Source organism: Drosophila kikkawai, chromosome 3L (genome assembly GCF_030179895.1).
Source record: "Drosophila kikkawai strain 14028-0561.14 chromosome 3L, DkikHiC1v2, whole genome shotgun sequence".
Classification (NCBI taxonomy): domain Eukaryota; kingdom Metazoa; phylum Arthropoda; class Insecta; order Diptera; family Drosophilidae; genus Drosophila; species Drosophila kikkawai.
The window spans coordinates 3,850,124-3,877,457 of record NC_091730.1 but is presented as its reverse complement, the minus strand read 5'-3'; the positions used below and the strand labels follow the sequence as shown (position 1 = coordinate 3,877,457).

Sequence of the window (27,334 nt, the reverse complement as noted above, 5' to 3'; positions counted from 1 at the left end):
AAAAAAAAATTCCCCGAACAAAGAGTCTGACAAAAAGTTTATTTTGCAGAAGTACATTTTGTTTTTCTTCTTTTCTTTTTTAACGAAAACGAAATATTTATGACCTCGAGGCGACAAAGCAAAAAAAGACACTATGCATATGCACATCCACACATGCTCAGCTACCAAAAATACAGCAGCAGAAAATAAAAATATACAAAAAATAATAAAAACCAGAAGATGCACAAATGTGCAAGCTGCTGCCACTTTTTCCACGCAAAATATTCCCTTTCCCAGGCAGGGGAATATGAATACGTAATTCAATTTGTTTTCAATGCAAATTTTGAGGAATAAAAAGTGAAGGAGTGCAAAAATAAAATCTAATATTCTTTTGACTGCATGAAAAAGTAATAACCAGGACCCTAATGATGAAGCTCGTGTGGTCTTTATAAGCTTAAAAATTATGTGAGATCCTTTGACATTTGGGAACTTTTAATAAATTGGAATGAGATTTAATAAATATAAGATATTTAGATAAAAAACAAAGCTTTGATTTCTCTACAATTATTTTAAACATTTCCAAAACAAATATTCTGAAAAGATATTGTATCTTATCCCACTTTGAGTCTCATTTAAATTATATTTCATTAAAAATAAATATAAACAAAATGAAATAGCCTTAGTAAGGTAATTCCCTATTCTTTATACAATAAAATTAAATTTCCCTTTTGCATTTCATGCTAGCCGGCCATCATTTCTGACATTGTCGGCTGCGAAAATGTTTAATGTCAGGATCGACGACAAATGAGATGTGTGTGCTAGTGCATATAATGGCTCCGTGACTGCCATTGCCTTTGAATTTCGTTGGGGTGTCTGTGCCACATGTGCGTGCCAAAAAAGTAAAACAAAATATATATATATATTTGGGGTAATGGGAAAGTGCGTGCCGCAAGCGAATAATTTACGATCCAACTGCAGTTGCGGTCAGTGCAAGTGAATGCGTTTTCAGGCGACGCGACACGATCATCGTCGTCTGGCATTATTTTATAAACCCCCACAAGACCGTCAAGGTCAGCGCTCGATACCAATCGAGTGGAAATACTTTTGGCAGCCCGCTCGGCAGATTAATTAAGGCAGATACATAAGATATAGAGACAGACAGACAGACAGAGAGAGAGAAGCCAAAAAAGCCCGAAAAGTATCTGCTAATGTCCAAACAGCGGGCCGCTGAAAAAGTAATTATTATAAATAATTATTAGAGCGCAGTGGCAGTTAGGCAGCGCCAGCGGATCCAAACGTTGAATAGCTATTGTTGTACAGAAACAACACAATTCTGCTCTATCTGAATCTGGCTCTCAATCTGAATCGGTGGCTGACTGCTGCTGCCTGCCGGTTTACTTTCGAGAGGGGATACAGTGAGAAAATAAGGTTAAGATACCTTTAGTTGGATTTTTGAAAGGTAAAAATAATAATATAAATTAAACCTACACAGGTTGGGGATTTTAGAGAAAATCATGCTGTAGTTTTTTAGAATTATTTGAAGACCCATAACATCAAAAAAGTTGAATATTTGAATATCAAATTGTATATTAAGTGACTTTTATTCTGTGTTTGGATTTATTTTGACTTGTATATCTCGCTTAAATACAGTAACTGATAAATACAAGCATGAATACCTTATAATGACTGATTTGAATATAAAAATATTCAAAATATTATTCATTAAAAACAGTTTTACCAGTAAGAAAGTACAAAGAAGTACTCAAACACTTTTATTTATTCATCTCATTGAAAAAATTACTTCTAATAAGATATTTATTAACCACTAGAAATATCTTTTAACCTACACAATACCTAACTTCTTGGTACCCCAATTTTTCTCCCTCTGCTGTTTGGTCTGAGTGCTTTTAGCACATTGATAGATAGGCACAGGCCAACGCTCTCACTCGACGGCTACTAAAACCGGGGCGATATTGTACTAAAGGCACCGAGGTGGGGCATAGAGAAAGAGATTAGGCCAGACATAGAGTTTTGTGTATATAGTATATACACCCATATAGAGACCATAACTCCACTGCCGCTGCCTGCAACTTTCCATATTGAAAAATTTTCCATTGTTTGCGATTAGAGTTTGGCGATGCAAGTGCGCAGATAAGCCGCTCATTAAGAGTGTTTCTTTTTAGATTTTACTTTTCTTTGGCACTCTATAACATATGGGATTCAGTGAGTGGGGAGAATAATAATAATGGGAGAATAGGAAGCCAAGAAACACGTAATTTGGTTTGTGCAAATTGCAACTGACAACTAGGCGTGGTCCAGCCGGGGTTTTTGCATATGGAAATGCGGTAGAAAAACAGAAAAGCCGGCGTCTGGAGCTCATTTGTTAATCTTTCTTCTTTTTATTTTATTTATGCGCCATCATTATTCAACACTGAACATGCTCAAGTGCCGTTACGTTTGTACATAAATCCAACAGCTATTTTTGCGGTCGTCTACCGTTGCCTACTATTATTTACCCAGTTATAGCCTCCTACCATTGTTGTTGTTGCTAGGCAAATGTGCAAAATGTTAATAAACTTTTATTGCGCAAAAAGGTAAGGCATATTTGCCACTGCCACTAACATTTATTATAATTGCGCAAAATATATGCGCTTTGATATGCCAGCGAATAGCAAATAATTTCCATGCTTTTCAACCCAATCCCGCTTTTCAGCAATTTGCCAACGAAAGTCATCATAGCAATTGTAATAAATACAATATGAAATATAAGTAATACACAAGCAGATGTTTGCTGTTTTGTGAACTTTTATTGTTGAATCATCCACGGCGCATCTTTAAGCCCAAACAGCAAACAAAAAATAAACCAGAGGGTGAGTTCACTGCAAAAGGTTAGTCATCTCTGAGCAAAAATATTTCAATATGCAAATAAGTGTCTGGAGAGAGCAGACCCTAAAATCATTAAACTATTATTATTTTCACACTCTTGGATACCAAAAAATATATTTAACATTTCCTGTTATTAATGCCAAAGTATTACTTATTGTTTAAGCCAAAAATTATACATATTTTAACTTAAATAGTATTAGAATCAGAGTCGGACTAGAGTGCAAGGTTTAAACATGAATTAAGCGACCTTTTAAGTATCATCAATCTTCTTATTTTCAACAAAACTTGTTATATACTTTTATATAATGGTGGATTATATTATATTAAGCTTTGCTTGTATTTGTACTAAACGAAAAAGCTGGCCAAGATTCAAAAGATGACAGCAAATATTCCAACAAGAAGCAAAATCAATTAGCGTAAACTGGCTAATGATTCACTCAATCAATTGTTTAAATGTTTAAGACATATACCAAATATGGCCAAAAAAGTTAATAGAGAAATTATATTTTCGACTTACAGTTAGATTAAAAATTTCTTTACAAAATTAAAGGTACTACTTTTAATTAATTTAAACAAAAGCCTGCTTTTAAAAACCTCTTAAGCTTACTTAGTCAATCAATAAAATCAAAAACAGCTAATGCCCAAAATATATACCCAGGTCTAACTTTGTAGTTTCCAACTTTTTTTTCAGAGTTCCGCAGAAAAAACACTCCTAGAAAGTTTTAATGGGCCATAAACTACGCTAGCGGCACCGTAAAGTTTATTGCGCTTCCATTTGTTTACAATTTGGCTTGGCCAGCGTCACCCACACAAGCGAGTACGTTTAGATTTATATATATTGCAGCTTGTAATGAATAATTACACAGTCTAATTAAACAAAATACGTAGTTAAAGGCACAAAAGGCCGCACAAAGGCAAGCGAGCGCGAGTGCTTGGAACCCACGCAACTACGATGACGACATTGAGAGATCGCTTTTGGGCGGCAGAGTGACAATAGATCGGGGGGTTACGGTATGCTGCGCGGGGTTCTAATGCCAGTAAATAATATATATAAAAAAAAAACTGAAGCTTATTTCTGCCCCGGGGGCAGAGCAATATGCCACAGTTAAAAACAAAAAGAAGAAAAGTCAATGAACTCGCGCTCGTCGTCGTCTCAGTGGCCAATTTTTTATTGCCACAAAACCGTTCGTATGTAGTATGTATGCTTTTCAATTTTCTGTAATTGTTGCTAGTTCAGTTCGCTTCTCTCTGCCAGCCAGCCAGCTTTCAATTTGCCTCAGTTAAGCGAAGCGTTGAATTGAAAGCGAGCTCCGCACCGCTCCGGCTCCGGCTCCGAGTCCATGTCCATAATTTGCTAATCACATTTGGCAAATTATGTTGTAAGCCCCACAATTGTACAATAAAGCGATCGCTGGCGGCGACAGATGGGCGAATAAACACTTGAAAACAGATCCAATAAAGCGTCGGGTTGACAAATTTCCATGTCCAAAACGATGTGGAAAGAAAGTCATGCCAAATGAGGGGTAAAACGAGAAAAAAAAAAGGAAACCTACTTTGAAGGCAGAGAGTGAAAGGGGTGAAGGTAAATATATCTACTTGTTAGTCTAGCTACTAATATATTTTCCAGTAATTAACTACTGTACTTTCTCATATACAAACACCAGAATTTGCGGTTTGGGGAACTCTTACTTTCAATTAGAAACAGCACACTTGCCAGGTAAGACCCATAGATCTTTCAAAACTTATTAGTTTCTCCATGTTCTCTCGCTTTCCCCAATCCCTAAAGAGGAAACCCAGAAAAGCAAAAGACAAGCCCCACACATATCACGCAAAAGAAAAGCCCCATGAATCATATATGCAAAAGTGACACAGAAAACGCGACGCTCTACACGTTTATTATATGTCCGGTCAATGCCAAATAGCACCTCCCCTCTGCTCCTCCTCGTTCGATCTGCAAAAGTAGAACTTTGAAACTATAAACAATTTATCTTGATTTGGTCTGGGTCTGGGAACGGCTGCCGAGAGAGGGTGAGCAGCGGCGAGCTCACGCAGCGCCGAAAGGTAAATGACCAAAAGCCATCGAATCGACGTGTCGTGCCGCCAAAATGGATTAATCGAGGGAGGTTTTATTGATGATTAAAAAAACATCATTTGGAGGACATTGCCATGTTGAATTAATTGTAAGTTGTATATATATTTTATGATGATATATTTTATGATGTTTAGCGAGCTTTTTAATGCCCGGAAATTGATGGGGGGAGTGGCCTTACAAGGGATTTACTAAGGTTTGTAAAAAGTTGATGGGATTAGCTTTGATTTATGTAAAAGATGGTCAATTATTAAAGTTCTTATAAGGTTTCAGGGTATATTGAAATTAAAGAAGCTTAGTACCATGATTCTGCAATTTTTTCCCATTTTTGGAAAAACTTTGACAACTTTCGCTTCTCGTTGCAGTTTTTCCGTTCATTTTCATAACGACTGCATTGACCCCCAAAGCGGATTATTTCGTAATTGTCGAAAAGCTAAAAAAAAAAAAAAATCGATAAGTGCTACGTCAGCTCGCTCTCGCGTATTTGAATTGCTCGGCGAAGCGCATCTGAAGGGTGCTAGAAACCCCTTTGTTTTTGGCCTCAAGTGGATTTTCGGTTTCTCCTCCGCCTTTTGATTTTAGCCTTTCTGCTGCTGCTACTGCTACCCTCCCCCTCCCGCCGTGTTGACTTATCTAATTTGCATAATTTTGCACGCGAAAAACACTCTGAAATTATATGTATATTTTTTGCATGCAAATTGAAAATTGATTTTTCGTTTTCAGCTATGTTGCGCAAAAATTAAGGGTGTCGAAGGTGAGAGAGAATTGCATTTTGGCTGGTTTGATTGCCGCATAAATCATATTTTATGGCCATAAACAACGCAACAAGCATGCGTTTTATTGGAATTAGGCACATTCGAGACTACCATTTTGATTGGCTTTGATTGGTAATAACAATTATTTATTTGAATGATTGATTTATGAACTGATTGATGTGTGCTGCTGCTTGGTTTCACAACTAACACGCACTCAGCCTCTTGTCTCTCTTCCAATTGGGGACAATTTTGAGGGTTGTTGAGAATATTCCCACAGTAATATGACCTTCGCTACCCACGCCATTTAGCACCTCATCCAGGCCATAACTTGGCTAAAATTGTGCCAAATATAAATCAGATCCAAAAGAGCTACGCCCACCAGGGAATGGGCTATGGGAATGGCGAATGCCTCAGGCCAAACGTAAACAAAGCGTGCCCAAAAATAGCTAGCGATTAGCATCTGGGCAGCCAGAGTCGAACGTGGCGATGATGATGAGCCATGAGCCTTCTCCTAGCCTCCACCACAGCGATTCCCCAACTTGCGTGACACTTTTGCCAAGCGTCGCCTGGGATCAACGCATTCTCACTGAGCCCCGGCTAATTGTTCACACCCGCCATTCGCTCGGAATTGAAATGAGAATGCAGCCACACCCAGCTGAAACTAATCTGTAAACAATTAAGGCGGCGGTTGCTGCAGCACATATTTCAAATTAATTTGCAGCATGTGCGCCATTCAGCTAATTAAGTTTGCCCGCAGATAAATTAAAAAGCAGGAAGAGAAACATATATACTAATTAGCAGAAGTGTTTAAAGGGAAATGAATATTTCCTAAATATTTTAAAGGGTTTGTGCTATTTCATTTACATTTTTAAATACTTTTCTTATAATTCCAAAATAAAATTATAATTTATTGCTAAGATAGTTTATATTTTAATTCAACTAAAGTAAAGTACAGTCTTACTACAATAATAAAATTCAATAATTAAATAGGCTGCAGTTTGGTAATCAATTGTTGTTTTTAATGTTAATGTTCAATGGAAAAGTACGCCGCACAGCAACGACGCCTCTGATAAGAGACCAACTAATGGGGGAACAAACTGTAAGTGGAGGGTAAATGTATAGGAAACTCGTGCCTATGGAAAGCATATCACATTTGACTCACTTTCACACAAACAAACCGAAAGGCAGCAAACAAAAGCAAACAACACGAGGCCGGCGAACGTGGAAAACTCGGCAAGTACAAACACAAACACGGCCCACAAAAGACAAACACATGTGTGAAAATGTGGGTGAGGGCACAGTAAACACTGCCTTTAAAAGATATTTTCGGTTGCCCAAGAGCAGCTTATCTGTTATTCTCTTTGTGTTAGCAAGCAACCATTGGAATGGTTGGATAATAATAATAAAAAGTGAAAATAATTAGACATTTCACTATCTCGATTGGGTTTTAAGACAACAAAGTGGATAGCACAGATATCAGAGCAGAGATGCTTAGGTAGAGCATTTCCCATTTTCCCTGTAGAGAAAATTTCAAATATAAATAAATTTGTTATTTCAGTAAATTATAAATAATTTAAGTAGCCATTATAGTAGGATTGGAATTTAAAAAATCTCTTTCGTTCAACGTCTCCTAAAAATCACAGTGATTATAAGACAGAGCATTAGTTACCATATCTTTTACACTTGGTTTTTGTAGTTACGCAGATAGGAAACCCGCACCACACCCCCTACTGTTAAGACTCGCCACTGATTAACTAATTGAAAATTTGTTTTGCATTTGTCTTTGCCTGTTTTCCGCTTCTGTTTGCGGCTTCTCTTTCCTTTCCTTTAATGGAAATGGAAAATGAAAAATGAGAAATGGGAAACGAGTAAAAAAGTGGTAGCACACTTACGCTTACACACACATTTACATGTGTGTTGCGTAGTCGCCCTAACGGTAAAAACATTTGTAATTGCAATTTGTGCGGAGAGTCAAGTGTCAGCTGTTGGCTACCTCCCCCCTCTATCGCTATCTCTTTCGCCCCCTCATTCCATCATTCTGGCACGCAATATGGCGTCATGTCTTTGGCATCTCGCTCGCACACACACTGAGAACAAAATAAAATGGTCAGAATGAATGCGACAATTAAAATAAGTGAACTATGTTACAAACTACAAAGTGAGGCTTTGGTCTTTGGCAGCCAGCGCGAATTGTTGTAAATTATAGTGTGTGTGGATAAAGAGAATTAGAGGGAAAACATTTCTAGGTCAGTGGTGGAAATGAGCTCATGTGCCATACAGTGGACAAGCGTTATAGGCAACTTTGCAAATACACTGGGCACAACCGGAATTGAAAGCTTTGAAACACATATCGGTACCCACAATATTTACAGTTCTTCGTCGTATGTCGTAGATACTTTTAATATCATTTTACACCCAAGACTACACTTAATCATTCCTAATTTGATAACGTTGGAATTTGTATATTTAATGATAAGTAAACATAAACAATCTAGCGTTACTGGCGCCCTGATACAGACATTAGATATAACCATAACACCCGACTTCCGATGTGAAGAAATTCACCGGGTTGTCTTTATTGATCGATTGCCAGGAACCGTTGATGAAGCACTAAATTTACCATGCTTAAAAATAGCAACTTTTGGCAACCCAATTCCCGAGAAATAAATAGGGCATCGATTGTGCCGAAATAATAGAAAAAAGAGTGATATCATTGGGTAGTGGCTTCATTAATTAAATTTTTCCTTGCTTTTTGAATCTAGTAAAAAGATACAAGTTACAGATATTATATAATTCTACTTGTCAATGTGTTCTCTTGACTTAATAATATTAATATAATTAATAAAACAAATAATGTAATGCCCTTGTCGGCGAGTGTTATCTTGAGGAGATTCCACCACCCCCTTTTTAATAATAGTACCTGACCTGGCCAAGATAAGGATAAGAACTGCACTGGAAACAGTGACGCATAGCACTTAGTTGCTATAAGTAAGCCCCTAAGTCCAAACCCACTTGACTTTTGGCCAAATCGGAATGCCCACGCTTCTGTTTGGATTTTGGATTGGCCTGGGGATCGTTATGTGTGGGGATGGCGCGTCCAGAAAACAGAGTGCCAAATGCTGAGCAAACTGTAGAAATTTAAACGCACACAGCTGTTGGGATTTGAATTTACTTATTTTTGTTTTTTTTCCTGGGTTCGTTGGTTGCCAGTGAGTCATATAGAGGTGATTCGAGGAAATTCCGAGTTGCTTTGATTGATTAACTAGTTGGCAATGCAGTCATAATTCGCTATATCTTGTCTTTTTTAAGATGGAAGATGCTCTCATACATTTTTAGGGGCATTTCGTAGAAGTTGAAGTTTGTTTTAGATATACAGATATTTGTCAAACTTATAAGGAAAGCTTATTTTAATATCTTTTTTATATCACCGTGAAATAAACTAATTTTCTTGACTTGTAGACTTTGCTGTTTATCGCTTTCCTCCATCAAAAAGTTATTCCCACCGAAATTCCGGCAAAAACACAACCGCCTGTATGCAAAGTGGGTTAATAACTTATTTCCATGTTTGTATTTGGCATTAGATGACTTTTATTTTCACAGCTCTTGATGCGGGTTTTTATTGATTTTTCTTATTTGCATTTCCATTTGTTGGGAAATGCAGCCGGAGAAAGGGCAAAGGCAGGGGCGGAAGATGGCAGAGAAAGAGGGAAAAGAGTGGGCCGCCAAAAATACGCGCTCGGCTTTTCTGTTGTTTGCGGTAAGTCACTGCCCCTGTATTAGTGGGCAAGGAAGAAAGGCATAGAGAGCGAGAGAAAACGAAAGAGAGATGCGAGGATACAGGATGCGAAAACGCCAGAAAGAGAGAGGGCGCTATTCCTACCCCAATTGCGCCCGGTGGCTCCAAAATGGCCCACGCATACAGACACACACACAGGCAGGATGAAAACACAGCTGCAGCGGCGCTGATTTATCGATTTTTCACTGGGATACCGATTTCCCCCAATTATTTGTGCATTACATAAAGTAGGCGTTATAGAAGGGGCGTATAAAATTGGCACACCGGAGGGATCTAAAAATAGCCATTGTCCCCCGCAAAATCGCACGCTATAATTAATGCCCTTGACTCGTTTTCCCTTCTTTTTTATCAACCGTTTCTTTCCTACCTGCACACTCACGCATGCACTCACACCCATGTCTTTGCAGAGGCGGCACAGAAGGAGGAGAAATAAGGAGATGCCAAAACCCACACGGCAACAACAACACGGACGTGTGTGTATACTCGGCCCGTACTAGTGCTCATACTTACTTTTTTTTAGTTAAGCAAGCGCCGCTCGCAGGAAGTCGCTTTTGGCCTTATTGAGAGTTTCACAGCAGCTAAGCAGCATTGTTGGCTGTTTGTTGTTGTTTTGATTAATTGGGCTCCATTACACGGCACTTTCATTAATGATCTTTTCTTTGGGCACCGCAAAAACTGGACACTGGTTGTTTTTCTCTTTTATTTCATCTTTCTGTGAGATGGCTTAGCGAAAAGGAGACACTGCGCGAACTTGGGGCGAGTGCATAACTGGTTTTTCTGCACAACTCATTTGATTTCGCGTTCCTCGAATCTGTTTTTGCTTGAATTAATGTGGCCCGCACTGCACCAATTCACCGCACTTAATTGCGGTAGAATTAAATTGCACTCCGTTTGTTGTTTGTTATTTATAAACTTTTTTAAAATAATGACGGAAAAAACGCGACCGTCCAGGGGTGGGCCAAAGTCGATAGTCAGCAACCAATCGATGTCTCGATGTTTATCGATGTGTCTTCATCTTTATCATTGCATGAGCGACCAGTGTTGGCAAACAACGCTTTCACAATAGCGCGCGCTTTTTAAAATTAGTCCTTTGTTGCTGAACAAATTTTATTCATAAATATACAACTTAAACTATTAGGACTCAGCACTTCCTCACATCCGGCACGATTCCGCACTCGGCAAATGGATCAGGCTTGGCCTCCTTCTTGGCGCACGGCGGGCACTCCACGCAGCAGAGATCGTCCTTGGCAGTGGCCTTCAGCAGTCCGTCGATATTCTCGCCCTTCGCCGGCTTAAGGTTTGTGCCGGAATTCACGCGGGCAGGAACCTCGCTCATCTTGGTCTTGGAGGAGGAGGACCTTGGCTGCGTGTACTTGGGCGCGTCCGGTGGATTGGGTCTGCCCCAGAAGTCACGCGGCACATCCCAGATGATCAGCGAACCGTCCGTGCTCCCGGTAACGAACATGGTCATGCAGGGACTGTAGGCGCAGCTAATCACCGAAGAGGCGTGCTCGGAACCCAGTCCCACCACGGCGCCACTGTTGTAATCCCAAAGCTTCACCTGTAGATCGCTGCCCACGCTGATGAAGTAGTCCCCGGTCTCGTTGATGGCCACGCAATTAACGGAGGACTTCTTGGAGGCAGTCAGCTCCCGGATCAAAGCGCCATTGTATACATTCCAGTAGATGATCCGGCCATCAGAGCCACAGGTGATGACCTGGACACCGGTGGGGAAATATGAAGCGGACATGAACTGGGTGTTTGAAGTCACCACCTGCTTGCGGGTCATGCGTCTATCGGAGATTGGGTTTTAAAATTAATAGATAATAAAAAAGAGTTTATAACCATCCCACTTTATGTCCCAGATGACACAGGAGCCATCAGTGCAAGCGGAGATCACCTCCGTGTCCAGGTAATTAATATCCAGCGATGTTATGGGTCCCGAGTGATCCTTAAGCACGCCCAGTAGATCCTGACGATAAGGATCAATCTTCCAGACCCTAACTTGACCCTCAATGCCTCCCGTGACGATTAGGCGACCCGTGGAGGCCACGGCCAGGGCGCTGCATCCTTGGATTGGATGGAAGGCGGTTGGGAATCAATTGCAGGATATCTAACCTAAGACATTTACCCTTATTGTGAGCATTTGGAATGGCATAGATGAGTCTTCCGGTGATCGGGGTGAAGGCTCGAATGATTCCATCGTTCCAGACGGAGACAATGCTGGTGCCGTCGTGGGTGAAACGAACGGCGGCACAGTTGAAGTTGTAGACCATGATGCGGAGCAGTTCCTGCTTGCGTCCAGAAGACCAGATACGAATGGACTCCTTGCCCGAGGTGGCAAAAACAGCAGAGTAGTTTCTATCAAAAACAGTTTAAATTGATTACCAGGTAATCTTCATCAAAAAACTCACTTGGGAAAGGTGATGCAATACACCGACTTGGTGTGACATGTTCGGAGTAGCTTCAGTACCCAAGTCTTGATATTGAGGCCATAGATCTCATTGGTGTCGGTGCAAATGTAAAAGAGATCCGTCTTGGAGCGAACAAACGACGAAATCCTACCCGACACATGGGTCTTCTTCAGGGTGCGCAGATACGGCCAGGTGGGCCCCGGATACTCACGGAAATTGATCAAGGGCACATCGGTGCGCTCCTCCACCAATTCGATATCGCCGTTGCCGGCTCCAATTAAGAGGCGTCCTCCTTCCAGGACATACAACGCGCGAACGCCGTTAACATAACGATTGCAATCCCTACCCGTTGGCTTTCGGGGATTGTGGGTTCCAAAGGCTCCCAGGATGCCGCTGGCTGACCCTGGCTTACTCACAAAATCACGATCGCAACAGTTGAGGGCAATCTTCACGATATCGCCGGTTCCAGTGCCCAGAAAGGCGAACTCATCCGACTTATTGATGCGGGCACAGTAAAAGACCCGAGACTTGCTGGCCATCTGGACATCCTGGACATATAGCTTCTTCTGCTCGCGCAGGATGCTCCACAGGCGCAGATGCCGATCTCCGGCGGTTATAAAAAAATACGGATTATTGTGCAAAGGCCGAACAGTCAGGGCATTGCCGGATATGGCCCTAGAGGCCGGAGTCTGGCAAATCGGAGAGCTGTGGGGGATGATTATGATTAGCTAAGATCTATTTGGACTACAAGCAAACTCACAATGACTCCATGTCAAAGACGATGACAGAACCATCGTCCACCCCACCAATGGACACCACACAACGGTCCCCGGACGTGAAGCAGATGGCCTGCACGGAGACTTTGTGCAGATCGTGACGGGCGATCTCCTTGCGTTGCTCATAGTCCCAGACGATGACATAGCCCCTGAAACCCATGTGGTTTATCTGACCCGAGGCCATGTATTTGCCACTTTTGCTCAGATCCAGACAGGATATGGTGTTGGTGTGTCCCGCGATAAACTCCTGGGTGTTCTTGACGTAGTCGGCGATCCCGATCTTGTTACCTAGGGGAAAGATAATGGATCCGGTGGCCGGATGCTGACGCACTCCATTCTCCACCTTTCCGTTGATGCCGAAGATGGCACGCGGCAGGAGATGCCGGCAGGCTTCCTGGTCATGGGCCATTCTTGGATTATATTAATAAAATATATTTATTTCTGAATGTAACATATGATGGATGGGTTGTGTCGGCTATTTTTTTATGCTTTATGTTTTGACTGCTTGTTTTCTGTTTGAAAACAAGAATTTTCCAGCGTTGCTTGGTTGCCGTTGCCAACAAACTTGAATTTCAGTTTTTTAAATTTAACGGACAAACTGTTTAAAATGTTCAGCTGGTTGTTTCTGTTGGCAACGCGGTGTTTACATTTACAGTTTAAAATGCTCAGCTAGCTGTCCCGCTCTGGCACACACAGCTGCTGCCAGCGACAGTTGGCAACGCGGTGTTTACATTCTGCTTAGTTTTCGCAATTATCGCGGTTTTCCTTTGCCGGCGTGAAAGGAGGAGAAGCGGTGAACTGAATAATCAGACGGCACACATATAACGGTGCCTATATATATATATAGCTCACACCACTCTTCTTTAATCGCTATTTACAGTTGAGCGGCGTAAGGCGAAGCAACTCAAATACTCAATAATAATAATTCTCCACTTGACCGAAGCAAACAAAGGAAACAAATACCGATATGCCTTCTATTGGGGGCGTTCTACGGTCCCTGGGGCTAACCCTGCTCCTCCTGGGGCTGATAATTCCCGCGCATGGAGTGAGATTCCGACGAGGTCGCCTCAACAGCGGCTTCCTTGGTGATCCCAGCCACGAGGCCACTCTGCAGCGTTCACTGCCCGCCGAGGATCTGTGGTTCGAGCAGCGTCTGGATCATTTCAATCGCCAGGACACGCGCACCTGGCAGCAGCGATACTTTGTGAACGCCGATCACTACAGAAACGACTCCTCCGCCCCCATATTCCTGATGATTGGCGGCGAGGGCGAGGCCTCGGCCAAGTGGATGCGTGAAGGTGCTTGGGTGCATTATGCCGAGCACTTTGAAGCCCTGTGTCTGCAGCTAGAGCACCGTTTCTACGGCAAAAGCCATCCCACTGAGGACCTTTCCACCGCCAATTTGGCTTATCTTAGCTCCGAGCAAGCACTGGAGGATCTGGCCAGCTTTGTGGTGGCCATGAAAAAGAAATTTAATCTGGCTGATGGCCAGAAATGGATAGCTTTTGGTGGCTCTTATCCGGGGTCGCTGGCTGCCTGGGCTAGGGAGAAGTATCCTCATCTGATTTACGGTTCGATTAGCTCCAGTGGCCCGTTGCTGGCCGAAGTGGATTTCAAGGAGTACTTTGAGGTGGTCAAGGCTTCGCTGGCTGCCTACAAACCCGAATGCGTGGAGGCGGTGGCACGTAGTTTTGCCCAAGTGGAAATTCTCATGAGGCATATGATTGGTCAACGGAGTTTGGATGAGAAATTCAAGTGAGTTTTCGGGGGAAATCTAGCAGAAGGTATAGGTACAGGTATTAACAAAGTTCTGGGGTAGTTACATATCCTTGTTGAAGGGATCAACTGGGATATTTCTCAGGTAAGACTCTATAATCAAACTTCTTTTCTTTCAGGACCTGCACTCCCATCAAGGACTCGATTGATAACCCACTGGATATAGCCAGTTTCTTTGAGAATCTGGCTGGAAACTTTGCCGGCGTGGTTCAGTACAACAAGGACAATAGTCCGCATGCCACCATAACCATTGACGATGTAAGCTCTTCCACCTAATCCTCTAAAGATTTATATCATTTTGAATTCCTAGATCTGCGATGTAATGCTAAATACCACCGCTGGTCCGCCTGTCACTCGTCTGGGCCTGGTAAATACCATGCTGCTAAAGGATTCCAATACCACTTGCCTGGACTACAAATATGAGACAATGGTAAAGGACATGAAAAACGTGTCCTGGGACTCAAAGTCGGCCGAGGGAATGCGACAGTGGACATATCAGACATGCAACGAGTTTGGCTTCTATCAAACCTCAGAGAACAAGACTGATATCTTTGGTGGCCGGTTTGGAGTGGACTTCTTCATACGCCAGTGCATGGATGTGTTTTCGGACAACATGGATGCCAAGTACTTGGAGCAGGTTGTGTCGCAGACCAACAAACATTATGGAGCCCTGCATCCGCAGACAACCAATGTGCTGTATGTGCACGGTTCCATTGATCCCTGGCATAGGCTGGGTTTGGTCAAGTCCACGGATAAGGCAATTCCTACGATTTTCATAGAAGGTAAGGATATAACACCACCTTCGATTGAGTAGAAAACCCATTATAAATCTGTAATCCCTTTTAGGAACTGCTCACTGTGCCAATATGTACGAGCCGGTGAAAACCGATCCCCCACAGCTGGTGGCTGCCCGTAACAAGATCCTCAAATATTTGGCCAAACTGCTGGAGGGCTACACCTCAATCCCCTAATGAAACCGAAGAAATAGCTGCGCCAGCAGAAAGTGAAGTCGCATTAATCCTAGTTGTCAGCATGTTTTCTTTTTATTCTGTTTACGTTTTGCATGCGTTCAAACATTAAATACACTCTGCTGCGAGTTAATCCTTCTTGGCCTGCTCCATTTTCTCGTGGAACCGCTTCCAATAATGCTGCACCTTGTCGTTCTGAACGATATTCTGATCGATGAAGTGCAGCACCCAGGTGCCAGTTAGGTAGATCAGGTCATAGGAGAAGGCAACCACGCGGAAAAAGTACTTCTCCGTCTGCTGCTTGCTGGGCAAATTGGCCACGATATCCTGCAGCTTCTTGGCAGCCGCCTCTTGGGCCTCCTTGGCCTTCTTTCGATTATCGGTGGGTTTTTTCTGTTCCTCTGGGTCAGCGGCCTCGTTGCTCTTTCCCTTGAAGTTCACGCAGGTCTCCAGGGGCTGAATATTTTCCAGCTTGCCCATAAAAGTGGGAGGAGCACTCACCTCCGTGGTGGTGGTGGCAGCCTTCTGTGTATGACCCTGATCCTTGATACCAATCGGCCCGGCAGACATGAAATTGGTCGGCTTGCTATCATCTATTCCTCCCGCAGAGTATACGCGATAGGCATTGAGCACTATCACCGACTTGTTGCCATTACGCACCTTTAAAGTGGAAGAGCCAGCTAAGGAGAATATTTCGTTTAGAATTTATAAGATTTATCAGAAGACTCCACGGGCCACGTGCTTTCGACTTACCCCAGAAGTGGACCGGGCATCCTGACACAAAGGGGTTGCGTTTCAAATGGTTTTTGGCCAACAATGCTGCTCGAATCATTGTGCAAGTGTTTTTTGTTAAAACGAATGCAGAATTTCAACAACTTTTTCCAAAAAAGGTTCTGCCAACGTCGTTAACAAGCCGACAACGGAAAAGAGGAGGCCAACTTAGACCAGGGCTGTCATAATATTCAAAGGGAATGGAATTACGGGAAGGAACACAATTCGAGGGGTACAAAAAACAAGCACAAAGCGTTAAAAAATATAAATTTTTAATCAAAATTTATAATTTTTACGTTTTAATCCATAAAAAACTGTTTGAAATTTAATATACTTTAAGGAATTTAAAAATTCCAGTTTGAACATGTCAAAAAAGTGATTTTAGGTGTCACTTAAAGATAAACCAAATATATTTAATTTTGTTTTATAAATTGTCTTTTTATTTAGGCTATTACTAAACATATTAGTAAGTTTACTAGTTACATTTAAGGCTTATAAGCGATCGCATACAACTGCAGGCCCAAGTTTACAAAATTTTTCAACACTGTCAAGCTTTTGGCAAAAAAATAAAATGCTTGACAGAGCCAGGGCTACAAAAAACGCCAGACAAATGTCACAGGCGGAAAAGGGGCTGCTCTGCACTACAAAAATCAGCCCCTTTTGCGGCTACGCCATTAGATAGCGAAAAAAAGACTTAACTAAGTTTCAAAAGAAAACCGATGGAGCCCAGGAGGCTGGTTATTAGGATATACATAAGCTCATCGGCTGTCCTTTGCGTACTTTACATTTTTCATTTTTAAATTAGTTAACTTACGGGGTGCGCCAACGGTGGTTAACTAAATTGCAGTTGGTTAATTTGTTCCGCGACTACTGGCAACCAAATGGGTTATTAAACATAGGTGTGTGTGTCAAGCATATAAAGCATTTAAAAAAATATGTATATATGGAGCATACAGTCACGTAAGTGTATCGAGTTCCTTAGCGGTTAATGGAAATGTATGGATGCGCGTTTTCCTTTAATACTACATACGACGCAAGCTAAATAATGATGATGATCCCTTAGAATAAACCAATTTGTTTCAGATTATTCTTGATGATCACATCGGTGACGGCATCGAAAACGAACTTCACATTGTTCGTGTCCGTGGCGCAGGTGAGGTGTGTGTAAATCTCCTTTTGGTCTTTTCGCTTGTTGAGATTTTCAAACTTCATGCGAATGTAGTTGGCTGCCTCCTCAAAGGTGTTGGTACCTGTTTTTTAAAGAAAGAAATTATATTAAATATCAGATTAAAGTTTAAATTCTCCTGTCTTCTTACCTGTGTACTCTGGGAAGCATATCGTCAGGGGAGATCGCTTGATTTTCTCCTCGAACAAATCCTTCTTGTTGAGGAAAAGTATTATGGAGGTTTCCACAAACCACTTGGAGTTGCAGATGGAATCGAATAACTTCAAAGACTCAATCATGCGATTCATCTCCTCATCCTCAGCCAAGACCAAATCATAGCCTTAAAAATAAGAAGGATAATACAGGGATATTTATTTATTATTTGTTTTAATAAATAAATAAATAAAACCTACCCGATAGCGCCACACAAAAGATGATGGCTGTAACCCCCTCAAAGCAATGGATCCACTTCTTGCGCTCCGATCTCTGGCCGCCCACGTCAAACAGTCTGTAAGAATAGTGTAAACATTTAAATCACATAAACTAAACTATACAAAACTAATCCCCACTCACTTAAAGTGCAGCTGCTTGCAGGAGAAATGCGTCTCTATAATGCCAGTGGTCTTGACACGAGTACGAAGCACATCCTGCTGGGTGGGAATATAGTTAGGCTGCGCTATGCGATCCAGCGAGTTGAGGTAGTAGCCCGCCGAGTCGTTTAGCTGATATTCCCGTGAACGAGCGAAACTCTGCTGTACACCGCCATCAGCCCAGAGTTTCTTCATTAGGAGAACAATCTCGGGCAGCAGGATGCCCTCATCCGCGGCGGAGGCATGTGTGAAGAACTGGCGGGCAATGTCCGTTCTGCCGGGATCTGCAAATTCAATCTTTAGACGTCCCATGGCCCGAATGATCACCATCAGGCTCTGCACAGTGTTGCTGTATACCACGCGACGGTACTCCTCGCATTCCTCCTGCGAGTAGCCAGTCTCGTGGATGATTTTCATCTGTTTTACTATCGTGGATTTGCCAGATTCGCCGGCACCTAAAAGAATGAAGAAATGGGAAAGGGTTATTAATATAAAACGGAATTTAAGGGTATTTAAAATGTTAAAATATTTTTATTTAAATTTATTTTGTGCAAAAGTAAAAGGAAACAAAGAAAGATAAAGATTTCTGGATTTCCTCAAGCTGTTTTACTTATAAAATTGTATAAACTTTGACCTTGAATCATGAATGCTTTGAATCATACATTTTTAGATAGCAAATTCTGTGATTTTTCCCATAAAATGTATAAGCTTTTAACTTGGAAAGTCATCAAGAGCTTGCATTATATTTATAGCTTCACTCTGAAACCAAATTCAATTGTAATTCTAAGAAAAATAATCAAATTAGAAAGATTTATAAATTTTTAAAATATAAAATATTAAATTAATCATTTAAATACTACCAAAAGTTAAGAAAGGAAGCTGAAAAGCATTTAGATGGCTTCCACAGAAGGGGTGTGAGCTCATGCTTCTCCCCTGTGGGCGTGACCTGTTCATAACTAATCGAAATATCACGTTCGTTGCCCCAAAAAGCTGAATGAATCGATGAGTGTACGTACGGCCGTAGGCATGGGAATGGAAAGAGGTGGATCTGATCTGAAGCTGGGGGGTATAGGAGGAGGAATTTATGAATGAATGCGAACGAAGCCAGAAAACTCGCTCAATTGGCGGATCAAGAGGCCAAAAAGCTGCCGGTTTACACTTAATTGCGCTGGTCATGTTGAAGTGAATGAATCTTGAATATGAGTAAGATACAACTACTAGAAAATTGAATGAAACAGGAAGACAAATTACAAACAAAATGGGGGTCACAAATATTTTTTGAGCAAATAAGTTTTTTATTTATTATATTCTTTGCTGAATTTCTGTTAAAATATATGTTCCCATTCCTTTATAAATATAATCACCAAGCCCTTACTCAGGTTCATTGAACCTCCAAGCCAGCTCCCGTTGATTCTCAACGGCTATCAAAGCCCGACACAGTTTGCCTTTTAAAACTTTCAATTGTAAAATGAGACCTGACCGTTCGAGAGCTTTAATAATAAACAAACACACTCGCCTGTCGTCTGGCTGACCACATGAGTTTAATTTCTGTTTCGAATGATAAAAAACATAATCACATTACGTGTTTACCAGTTTCCCTTTTCGATGAAGACAGCTCAGCAATATAATAGAGGAAAACAAGAAAGGAAGCTAACTTCGGCACGCCGAAGTTTGTATACCCTTGCAGATATTATTTCATTACATTTTACCTATACTTATTATGTTTACAGTTTGACAGTTACAGTTTTGCATTCCCAGCTTTACATTTTGTATACATCTACCGATCGGTTTATATGGCAGCTATATGATATAGTTGTCCGATTTTTTTGAAATTTATACCAAAATTCTAGAATAATAAAATAAGCTTATATCCCGGAGTAGATGAAAATACGTTGAAAAACAACGAATATATAATTTTTTTTTCTATTAATTTCCCGATCGTTCCTATGGCAGCTATATGATATAGTCGTCCGATTTTCATAAAATTTTTACCAAAATTCAAAAATAATATAAAATGGTAATATCTAAAAAATGGTGCCAAAATGTTGAAAAACAACAAAGTTATAATTTTTTTTCTAAAAATATATCGAACATTTGTATGGCAGCTATATGATATAGTCGTCCGATCCGGCCCGTTCCGACATATATAGCAGTGAGAGTACATAGAAGACTCTATGCAAAGTTTCATTCAGATAGCTTTAAAACTGAGGGACTAGTTTGCGTAGAAACGGACAGACGGACGGACGGACAGACGGACGGACAGACGGACAGACGGACATGGCTAGATCGACTCGGCTGTTGATGCTGATCAAGAATATATATACTTTATAGGGTCGGAAACGTCTCCTTCACTGCGTTGCAAACTTCTGACTGAAATTATAATACCCTGCAAGGGTATAAAAATGGCAAGAGAAAAAATAATCAAAAAAATTGGCAACTCTTGTCGCTGAGCTACAGCTACCGGTCTAAGTTTTATTTCAGTTATCAAGCGTTATATACGAGTGTTTCTGTGGGTATTGCAACAATGGCGCATTAAGCCGCCTTTTTGCTGCAGTTTGGGTCCATTCCCAGAGCCCATACTTTCGGTCCCAGTCCCAGTCGCAGCCACCGGATGATTAGGTAATTGCCAGAGCTCTAATACAGCATTACTTTCACTTTTTTCTACTTTCAGGGTTTGGATGATACTTGAACTAAAGCCATGATTGTTTTTATGACTAAATTATACAAGATTAAAAGCTCCTTTGGTCCAGACAAATCGGCTCACTATTGTTAATCATAATCTTAAAGTTTCCTAAGACTGGCTTCGTTCTTACACTTATGGTATATTAAAGTGCTTTATTAGTTTTTTATAATCATTTCTATAATCTCATTGCTAAAGGCATTAAAATAAAAAGATTCTAAATATTCAAGTTTCATTCCAGAAATTGTTAATTTAATGTATATTCTTGGTAACAGTGTTGGGATTTTTTATTGAGTAATGTGAATACTTGACTGATAATGTTAAAATATATATTCATTAAAAACCCACAATAAATAATTTTCTAAAAAACAAATGTCACTTCAATGTTAGTCTGGGAATTCTAATAAAAATTCTTTAGCTGCGGCAAATACACAAAGTTTAAAACTAAATGAGGTTTTAAAATGCTTTTTAAACATGAAACTTAAAAACTTAATTATATGAAGTTATCATACTACAATGATATCCCTCTGATTCCCTAAAATAGCTTATTTTACCTTCATTTTTAATCATATTTTTCGTAAACAAAACCCCAAAAATAGTTATTTTTAATTTGAGGTAATCTTAACAATGCGTACTAATTTTGCAATAAACTAAATGTCGTAAAGCCAGAAACAGAGACACATAGCACACACAGAGATAATGGCTGAAAAACACGGTCGATCGTCGTCACATAATGATGGAAATGACAGATCTGAATACGAATATGGACATTAGGCGACGTTCAAACCTGCCACTGGAAAAAAACGAACAACAAAAACCACAAATGAACGGCAGAAAAAAGGTCAATTTAATAATAATAATAATAGCAACAAATTGTTTGTATGTGTATGTGAGTGTGTCTGGGTATTCATTTATCAATGCACCGTTAACTGGGTGCCATAACAAGGGAGAAAAAGACAGGGAGAGAAGGTCTAAGAACAACGGCGGTACGCACAAAAGCGATCTTAAGCCTCGCTTACAAGCCCATTATCATGGCGATCGTGCTGATCGTGCCCCTTGCTCAAACGGTATTATAATTAACATCATTATGCAGTGGATATCGCGCCAAGAGCGAAGCTCTTCTTGGGGTTTTGGAATAGCAGAAAGTGAGGTCTCTTCTACCAAGATAAATAAGCAAGCCAAAGGGATCGCAATTCTGTTCCATTGGTCATTGCTTGCTTAGGTTTAATTAAACCTATTTTTAGCCGCTTATATTTTAATATTTTGTTGATTTAATTGTCAGGCAATATACCAAGTATTAAAATTCTTTTTCAAAAGTTCTTAAAAAGAGGAAAAACCCAATCTCAAGCCTTAAAAAGTCTATTAAAACCAATCCCTACTGTATTACCCCCTCTGGGGCGTGGACTTTCCAGGCGTGTGCAGTCCAGTAATTGGCCTGGGTGATGATTGAAGTCTGTGGAATCATCATTAGAAGCGGTGACTAAGGCTCATATCGAAACAATAGCCAAAGACAGCGTAGAGGAGAGTAGAATCGTTGTACTTCTCTCTTTGCCCGTTTGGGAAAGTGTTTGCGCCATGAGTAATCCGTGTTAAATGGCGCCTGCAACTCAGTTATCGGAGGTGGCGGGAAATGTGTTAATCAGCGGCGCCAGAGTGTAAAATTGTGCGGATCCACTAAATAAGTAAACAATTAAATCAGATGAAATAGGGCCGTACAACGGAAATCCCCACCCTCGGAACAATGATGAACCCAATGATGACTTTCACGCAAAATCTTACTTATCATCAATTTCTCCCCTCCCCTGACTTTCTTATATAAATTATTACGGTTTCATCAATTATTTAACTGTTTATATGGTTGAAAATTGACGTATAAGGTCGTTTAGCGATAATTTTGATAAGCGAAATGATACTTTCAGGGCTTGTGAGCGAGTGAGTGTGTTTTTGTTTGTATGTGAATTCTTGAAAAATATAAAAAATATATACGAATTTTGTAGATTAAGTCGCTGTGTTGACAGTCTGCTTGTGCTTCGATTTTGATATTGGTTCGCCCCAAGCATGACATTTGTTTTGTTTATATAGTATATTACTTTTTTTTTCAAGATATTTGTGCATATATATTATATGAGAGAAGCTTACTCATGCCCCAAATGCGGCGGCTTAAGTATACATTCTTTCTCCGATCTCACTCTCTCGATGCAAATATCGTTAAACATTAATTCGCATTCTTTTTGCCTGAACACGAATTGTTATCTGGTTTGTAGACTTATGGAGTGAAAAAAAGAAATTCAACTGAAAGTTGTAGTTTTTCAATTGAATGGCGTGCAGAAAGGGAAAAAAGAGAGAGGGCAGGGCGAGTGTAATATAAATTGAGTGTCAGACCAGCGGAGGAGCTTTTTATTAAATCTACACAATAAGCCCAGCCAACAACGTTGGGGGCTGTCAATTCCGAATCCAATTTGAGAAGCAGTGGCTGCTGGGGGCACGGAGAAAAATAATTTACCATCTGGGAGTAATTTTAAAATTTTTTGTATTATTTTTTTTATATTTTTTATTGACTGATTAGTGCAGGTATTAGACTCTATAGTAGAATCAGTATTCTTTTAGCTGATTTATCCAGCGGGAATATTCTTTACCTATACCTATTTTTTGCCGTGTAGCTTGTCAGCTGCATTTGGTTGCGGGGCCATTTATTTGCGCTAATATCGTTCACCCCACTTGAAATGTCAGCGAACAAATAACAAAGCAACAATAACAACATTAACAACAACAGCAACAACAACGAATGGCCAATTACTCAGCTTCAAGAGTGGGAGAGTCAGTCACAAAGAGAGAGCGCAGGCGCAGCACCATCAGCAGCAGAAGAAAACAACAAATACAGCAGATATCAGAGAGCAGTTTTCGTTATAAAATAACAAAAGTGCAAACACACTCTCTCACACACACACACACACGCACAACAACAATATCAACAATTAAACCAAGTGCAGCGGCAGCGGAAAAATGTTAGCCTGAAATGCAACTAGTGCAAGGTGCTTTCTGGCCTCAGCCGTCAACCTGCATCAACTTACACTGGTCAACCTGGTTAGTTTTCAGCTGGAAAACCAGCAGGGGAAATGTGCGATAAGATTGTATAAAAGAAGTAAACAAGGTGGGGGTTGAAAACTCAAAACTCGTAAGTTCTAGACATTTTCCTGGCATTTCTTTTTGCCTTTTTAAAACCGGTTTTTTGGGTGACTTCTTTATGTCCCTGGGAAACACATCTATTTGACTTGGATTTTAGTTTTAAGGGACAGTACAGGAAGGACAGAAAGGAAAACTATGATTATTACATAGCTGCAACAAAAGTAGTATCCTACTTTTAGTTAGTTAACTTATTTTTGAAATATTACAAACTCAAAGAAAGTGTTGCCTGGTGTTCTTATTATCCAATGCCCACTGTACCTTTTCGCCTGCCTCTGGGTGATGCCTTAGTCATCCCGGGTCGCTTCATTAGTAAATCAACAGCGGGGCAACACAATATCGCAGAAAAAGCTGGAGAAAAGCCTCAACTGCATTGTTTTTTAAAAATGAATGGCAATGAAAATGAAAAGTACACAAGCACTATCGTCGTTCCCATATCGTGTGTGTCTGTCTGTTAATAAAAGTGGATACGTATAGGTGTGTGGAAATTTTAATTGCAGAAGGTTAGGTCGCAGTAGAGGCATTTCATTTCGTTTCGCTGCCTTTGCCGCAGAGGTCGGGTCACCAATGCTATGAATTGCGATGCGATACGATGGCGCCTCGATGCTTCAATGGGTTTTACCCTCCCTCCGTAAGAAGAAACCAATGCAACCAGAGCTAGAACCACCGATAACCAAAGCCTCGTATCGAAGCGCCACAAACATGCGGCGCCCCACTTGTTCTGGCGGCGGCAAGGCGATCATCAAATCCAAAAGATCTGAAGAATAGTGCGTGCCAGAAGACGAGAATGGAGAACGGAGGAGAGCTGAGACATTTGGTTTCAATTTACGTTCAATTTTCTTATCGCCAACGAAATATTGGACACAGACATTGCATATTGTGCACTCGAGCAAACAGTTCAAACTGCTTAAATAGAATTTACATTTAATTTATTTAAAATTTGTTAATATTTTTAATCGCAAACCAAGGTTACGAAAAAAAATGAGGGTTTTTAACAAGCAAAAATGTTAGATATCACTTATCATATCAACTACAAACATTAAAAGGTTTTTAGGGGCTTCCCAAATTATCGTACGTTACTTTTTTTGGTGCAAAATCCCATTTGAAACCCATACTTTTGAGCAATAAAACATTTTTCCGCTATATTAAAAATTTGGAATAGATCTTAGGCAAGTATCACTGTATCACTGCAACAGAACTAACAGTTGTTTGCCAGGCGTTGGAAGGAGGGGGTTTTCCCTAGGGGATTGCCGGCAAAAATCCTGCATCGAACTCACCACAGTCGCCGAAAAAAAAAAACGGTGCCAGCCGAAACCCACCCCGCTCAGGCCAAAAAAACGAGGTCAAACCAAGCGAATTTTGCACAAAATACAGATTTAAGAAGTAATGTTAAAAGTAAAAGGAGAAAAAGGAGTTAAAGTAGTGGGAAGTAAAAAGAAGACGCACCCAAAAGCAGCAGTTTCACTTCCGAGGCGGCCCGCTCGCCCTCCGCCCGCAGCGCCCGATCGATGTTCTTGGAGCGTTCGATGGCCTCTTTATCGCGTGCTGTACTCACGGCACAACCCATATTCGCTGCTTGTCTTTATCGCTTTTCAATTTTAATCCGCTGGAGCTTGGCAACAGGCACTTTTCCGGCAACTTCCGCACTTTTCACTCGCGTTTTCCGCACTTTTCGGCAATTTTCCAGATGCGTCTGCGCGTCGTCGGCTGTACGCTTTTTTTCTTTTCCCCTTTTCGGTGTGTTTCCACCTCTGCGCCGATCACACAAGCACACAACACATGCGCACACGCACGCACACAAACACACTCAGAGCGCTGCAGACGCTCCTTAATTCACAGTTTTTTGATTAAATCGCGGTTTAACTACAATTCCCCGTTTGTTTTCGGTTATTAGCGTTTAATTTCCAATCTTTTGCTTTAATTCCGCTTATCCGCCGATTTTTGCTGTGAATCACGATCGTTAGAGTTGTGTGGCCAGATGCAAATTAGTTTTCGAACTAAAAAATCCCAAACAGTTGAAACTTTCCCCTAAAAAATCCAGATATTTCATATTCAAACCACACCTGAAATCGATCGAGCACACACTAGCAAATACTCGAACCATTAAAATGTTCTTTTTTAAATAAATTAAATTAATTTTTTTTTAAGTGTACTTTTTTTATATGTTAGTAATTTGCTTAATTTTTAAATAATTCGTGCTTCAAAAATATCGCCACACATAAAATTTTAGAAAATAAAAATATTATTAAAATGTAAATTAAATAAAAAAATATGTATTGAAAAAACATAATAATAATAAATAATATTATATTTTGTAATATGGTTTTTTAATTAAAAAATAAAATGATACTAAAAATTTATTTAAATTATAAAAACAATAAAATGAATAGCAAATGTTTTCTTTTACTGAAAATGTGATTTTTAAACTTAATTTTAAAGTCTTAAACTCTTCAGAAAAGATGAATTAAATTAGAAATATAATTATTAGACAGTCCAAGAATGAACTCGTTTCCTTTCTGGTCAAGCCTTCATTATCTTTGCAATCTCATTATTCTCCTCAACTTGCCCTTTTGGCTGGCTCTTTGTTTGTTGTTAAAACGCTTTAAGTATAAATAAACCTTACCGAAAATATGTTGTTGTTGTTCTTCAGATATGCAGGCGGTCTTCGTCCACCCCTTTCATCCCATCCCCCCGTAGCCTTTCTCCGCTCAATGTGGACGCAAACCGAGAGGAAAAAGTTCTCAGGGCCCTGGAATAAATAATATTTGCCTTTTTCGGGACAATACAATTTTGAATTTCTGAATTGGATTCCAAATGTGTGCAGTTGCATTTGCTACAGGGGAACTTCCCTACAAGGAAACTATTAATTGATTTTAGGACTATATCTATGAATAGATTTTCCAATAAGGAAGCTCCCCTATAATTCCAAATCAATGATATTAAAGAAGAAAATTGTCTAGATTGGAGGGTGCCCACGGCTTTCCGCAGCTAATTTATCTAAACAAAAAGGAGATCCAAAGACTGGGCAGGAAGGGGAGAAAGGACAAGGAGCAATATGAAGGAGAAGAGCTGTGCAAAAGTTTCGCTGCTGCTGGAGGAGGACGTCACATGTAGGCATCTCCCTCCCCCCGCCAGCGCATAGGTGGAGGCCATCAACACACAGGTCATGATTTACACATGTTTACACGAATTCGTGTGGAGGGGAAACGGGATACCGATCCCGCTGCCGCAATGAATGAATGATAGCTTCGCCTCCTGGCTGTCCCTGCGCCTGCTCCCTGCTGCATTTGGTGTTGTAATTTATCGTAAAAAGCGCAGGCTAGAGAAATATGGATTTCTGCGGTTATTCTGTATGTGTGTGTGCGTTGTGGGAGTAGGAGGATGGAAGGGGGTACTCCGCTTTGGGTGGTCTCCATCCCTGTCTCTTTTGCACTTGTGGCGTGCACATGAGGCGCATGCTGCCCGCATTGTTATTGCTCTCGTTGCTGCTGCTCTTATTGTTGTTG

At 40.6% G+C, this 27,334-nt stretch overlaps 5 protein-coding genes across 5 annotated transcripts in view; 1 reads left to right on the top strand and 4 right to left on the bottom strand.

Annotated features, from left to right (window-relative positions):
* Window positions 1–10,433, bottom strand: part of LOC108079751 (serine-rich adhesin for platelets) — a 28,472-nt gene extending 18,039 nt beyond the window's left edge. Inside the window, exon 1 of the mRNA XM_017174166.2 lies at window positions 10,016–10,433. The gene's annotated coding sequence lies outside the window, so the exon portion shown is untranslated. The remainder of the gene's footprint in view (window positions 1–10,015) is intronic.
* Window positions 10,434–10,594: 161 nt separating this feature from the next.
* On the bottom strand, window positions 10,595–13,214 carry LOC108079804 (cilia- and flagella-associated protein 52). The gene is made up of 5 exons (XM_017174283.3): window positions 12,680–13,214; window positions 11,920–12,624; window positions 11,637–11,866; window positions 11,359–11,575; window positions 10,595–11,298 (listed from the first exon to the last, which is right to left on the bottom strand). Exons 1-5 carry the CDS (start codon window positions 13,102–13,104, stop codon window positions 10,647–10,649), a joined length of 2,229 nt encoding a protein of 742 aa, XP_017029772.1. The 5' UTR covers window positions 13,105–13,214; the 3' UTR covers window positions 10,595–10,646.
* A 156-nt stretch (window positions 13,215–13,370) lies between these two features.
* Window positions 13,371–15,572, top strand: LOC108079805 (putative serine protease F56F10.1). Its single transcript, XM_070286129.1, has 5 exons — window positions 13,371–13,522; window positions 13,576–14,450; window positions 14,591–14,729; window positions 14,782–15,253; window positions 15,318–15,572. Exons 2-5 carry the CDS (start codon window positions 13,663–13,665, stop codon window positions 15,440–15,442), a joined length of 1,524 nt encoding a protein of 507 aa, XP_070142230.1. The 5' UTR covers window positions 13,371–13,522; window positions 13,576–13,662; the 3' UTR covers window positions 15,443–15,572.
* On the bottom strand, window positions 15,490–16,381 carry LOC108079807 (uncharacterized). The gene is made up of 2 exons (XM_017174287.3): window positions 16,193–16,381; window positions 15,490–16,119 (listed from the first exon to the last, which is right to left on the bottom strand). The coding sequence occupies exons 1-2, from the start codon at window positions 16,269–16,271 to the stop codon at window positions 15,569–15,571; spliced, it is 630 nt and encodes a 209-aa protein (XP_017029776.1). The 5' UTR covers window positions 16,272–16,381; the 3' UTR covers window positions 15,490–15,568.
* Window positions 16,382–16,633: 252 nt separating this feature from the next.
* Galphai (G protein alpha i subunit) lies at window positions 16,634–25,812 on the bottom strand. Its single transcript, XM_017174285.3, has 5 exons — window positions 25,275–25,812; window positions 17,949–18,420; window positions 17,789–17,883; window positions 17,527–17,715; window positions 16,634–17,460 (listed from the first exon to the last, which is right to left on the bottom strand). The coding sequence occupies exons 1-5, from the start codon at window positions 25,393–25,395 to the stop codon at window positions 17,270–17,272; spliced, it is 1,068 nt and encodes a 355-aa protein (XP_017029774.1). The 5' UTR covers window positions 25,396–25,812; the 3' UTR covers window positions 16,634–17,269.
* Between the last annotated feature and the right edge of the window lie 1,522 nt (window positions 25,813–27,334).

Coding starts and splice junctions, on each gene's coding strand:
- LOC108079804 (XM_017174283.3), bottom strand. CDS start 13,104: ATGGCCCATGACCAGGAAGCCTGCCGGCATCTCCTGCCGCGTGCCATC. Junction 11,576..11,636: donor TCCAAATGCTCACAATAAGG/GTAAATGTCTTA, acceptor ATCCAATCCAAG/GATGCAGCGCCCTGGCCGTG. Junction 11,299..11,358: donor TGTGTCATCTGGGACATAAA/GTGGGATGGTTA, acceptor AATCTCCGATAG/ACGCATGACCCGCAAGCAGG.
- LOC108079805 (XM_070286129.1), top strand. CDS start 13,663: ATGCCTTCTATTGGGGGCGTTCTACGGTCCCTGGGGCTAACCCTGCTC. Junction 14,451..14,590: donor AGTTTGGATGAGAAATTCAA/GTGAGTTTTCGG, acceptor CTTTTCTTTCAG/GACCTGCACTCCCATCAAGG. Junction 14,730..14,781: donor CCACCATAACCATTGACGAT/GTAAGCTCTTCC, acceptor TTGAATTCCTAG/ATCTGCGATGTAATGCTAAA.
- LOC108079807 (XM_017174287.3), bottom strand. CDS start 16,271: ATGATTCGAGCAGCATTGTTGGCCAAAAACCATTTGAAACGCAACCCC. Junction 16,120..16,192: donor ATGCCCGGTCCACTTCTGGG/GTAAGTCGAAAG, acceptor TATTCTCCTTAG/CTGGCTCTTCCACTTTAAAG.
- Galphai (XM_017174285.3), bottom strand. CDS start 25,395: ATGGGTTGTGCCGTGAGTACAGCACGCGATAAAGAGGCCATCGAACGC. Junction 18,421..25,274: donor AGTGAAACTGCTGCTTTTGG/GTGCGTCTTCTT, acceptor TCATTCTTTTAG/GTGCCGGCGAATCTGGCAAA. Junction 17,884..17,948: donor TGCAAGCAGCTGCACTTTAA/GTGAGTGGGGAT, acceptor CTATTCTTACAG/ACTGTTTGACGTGGGCGGCC.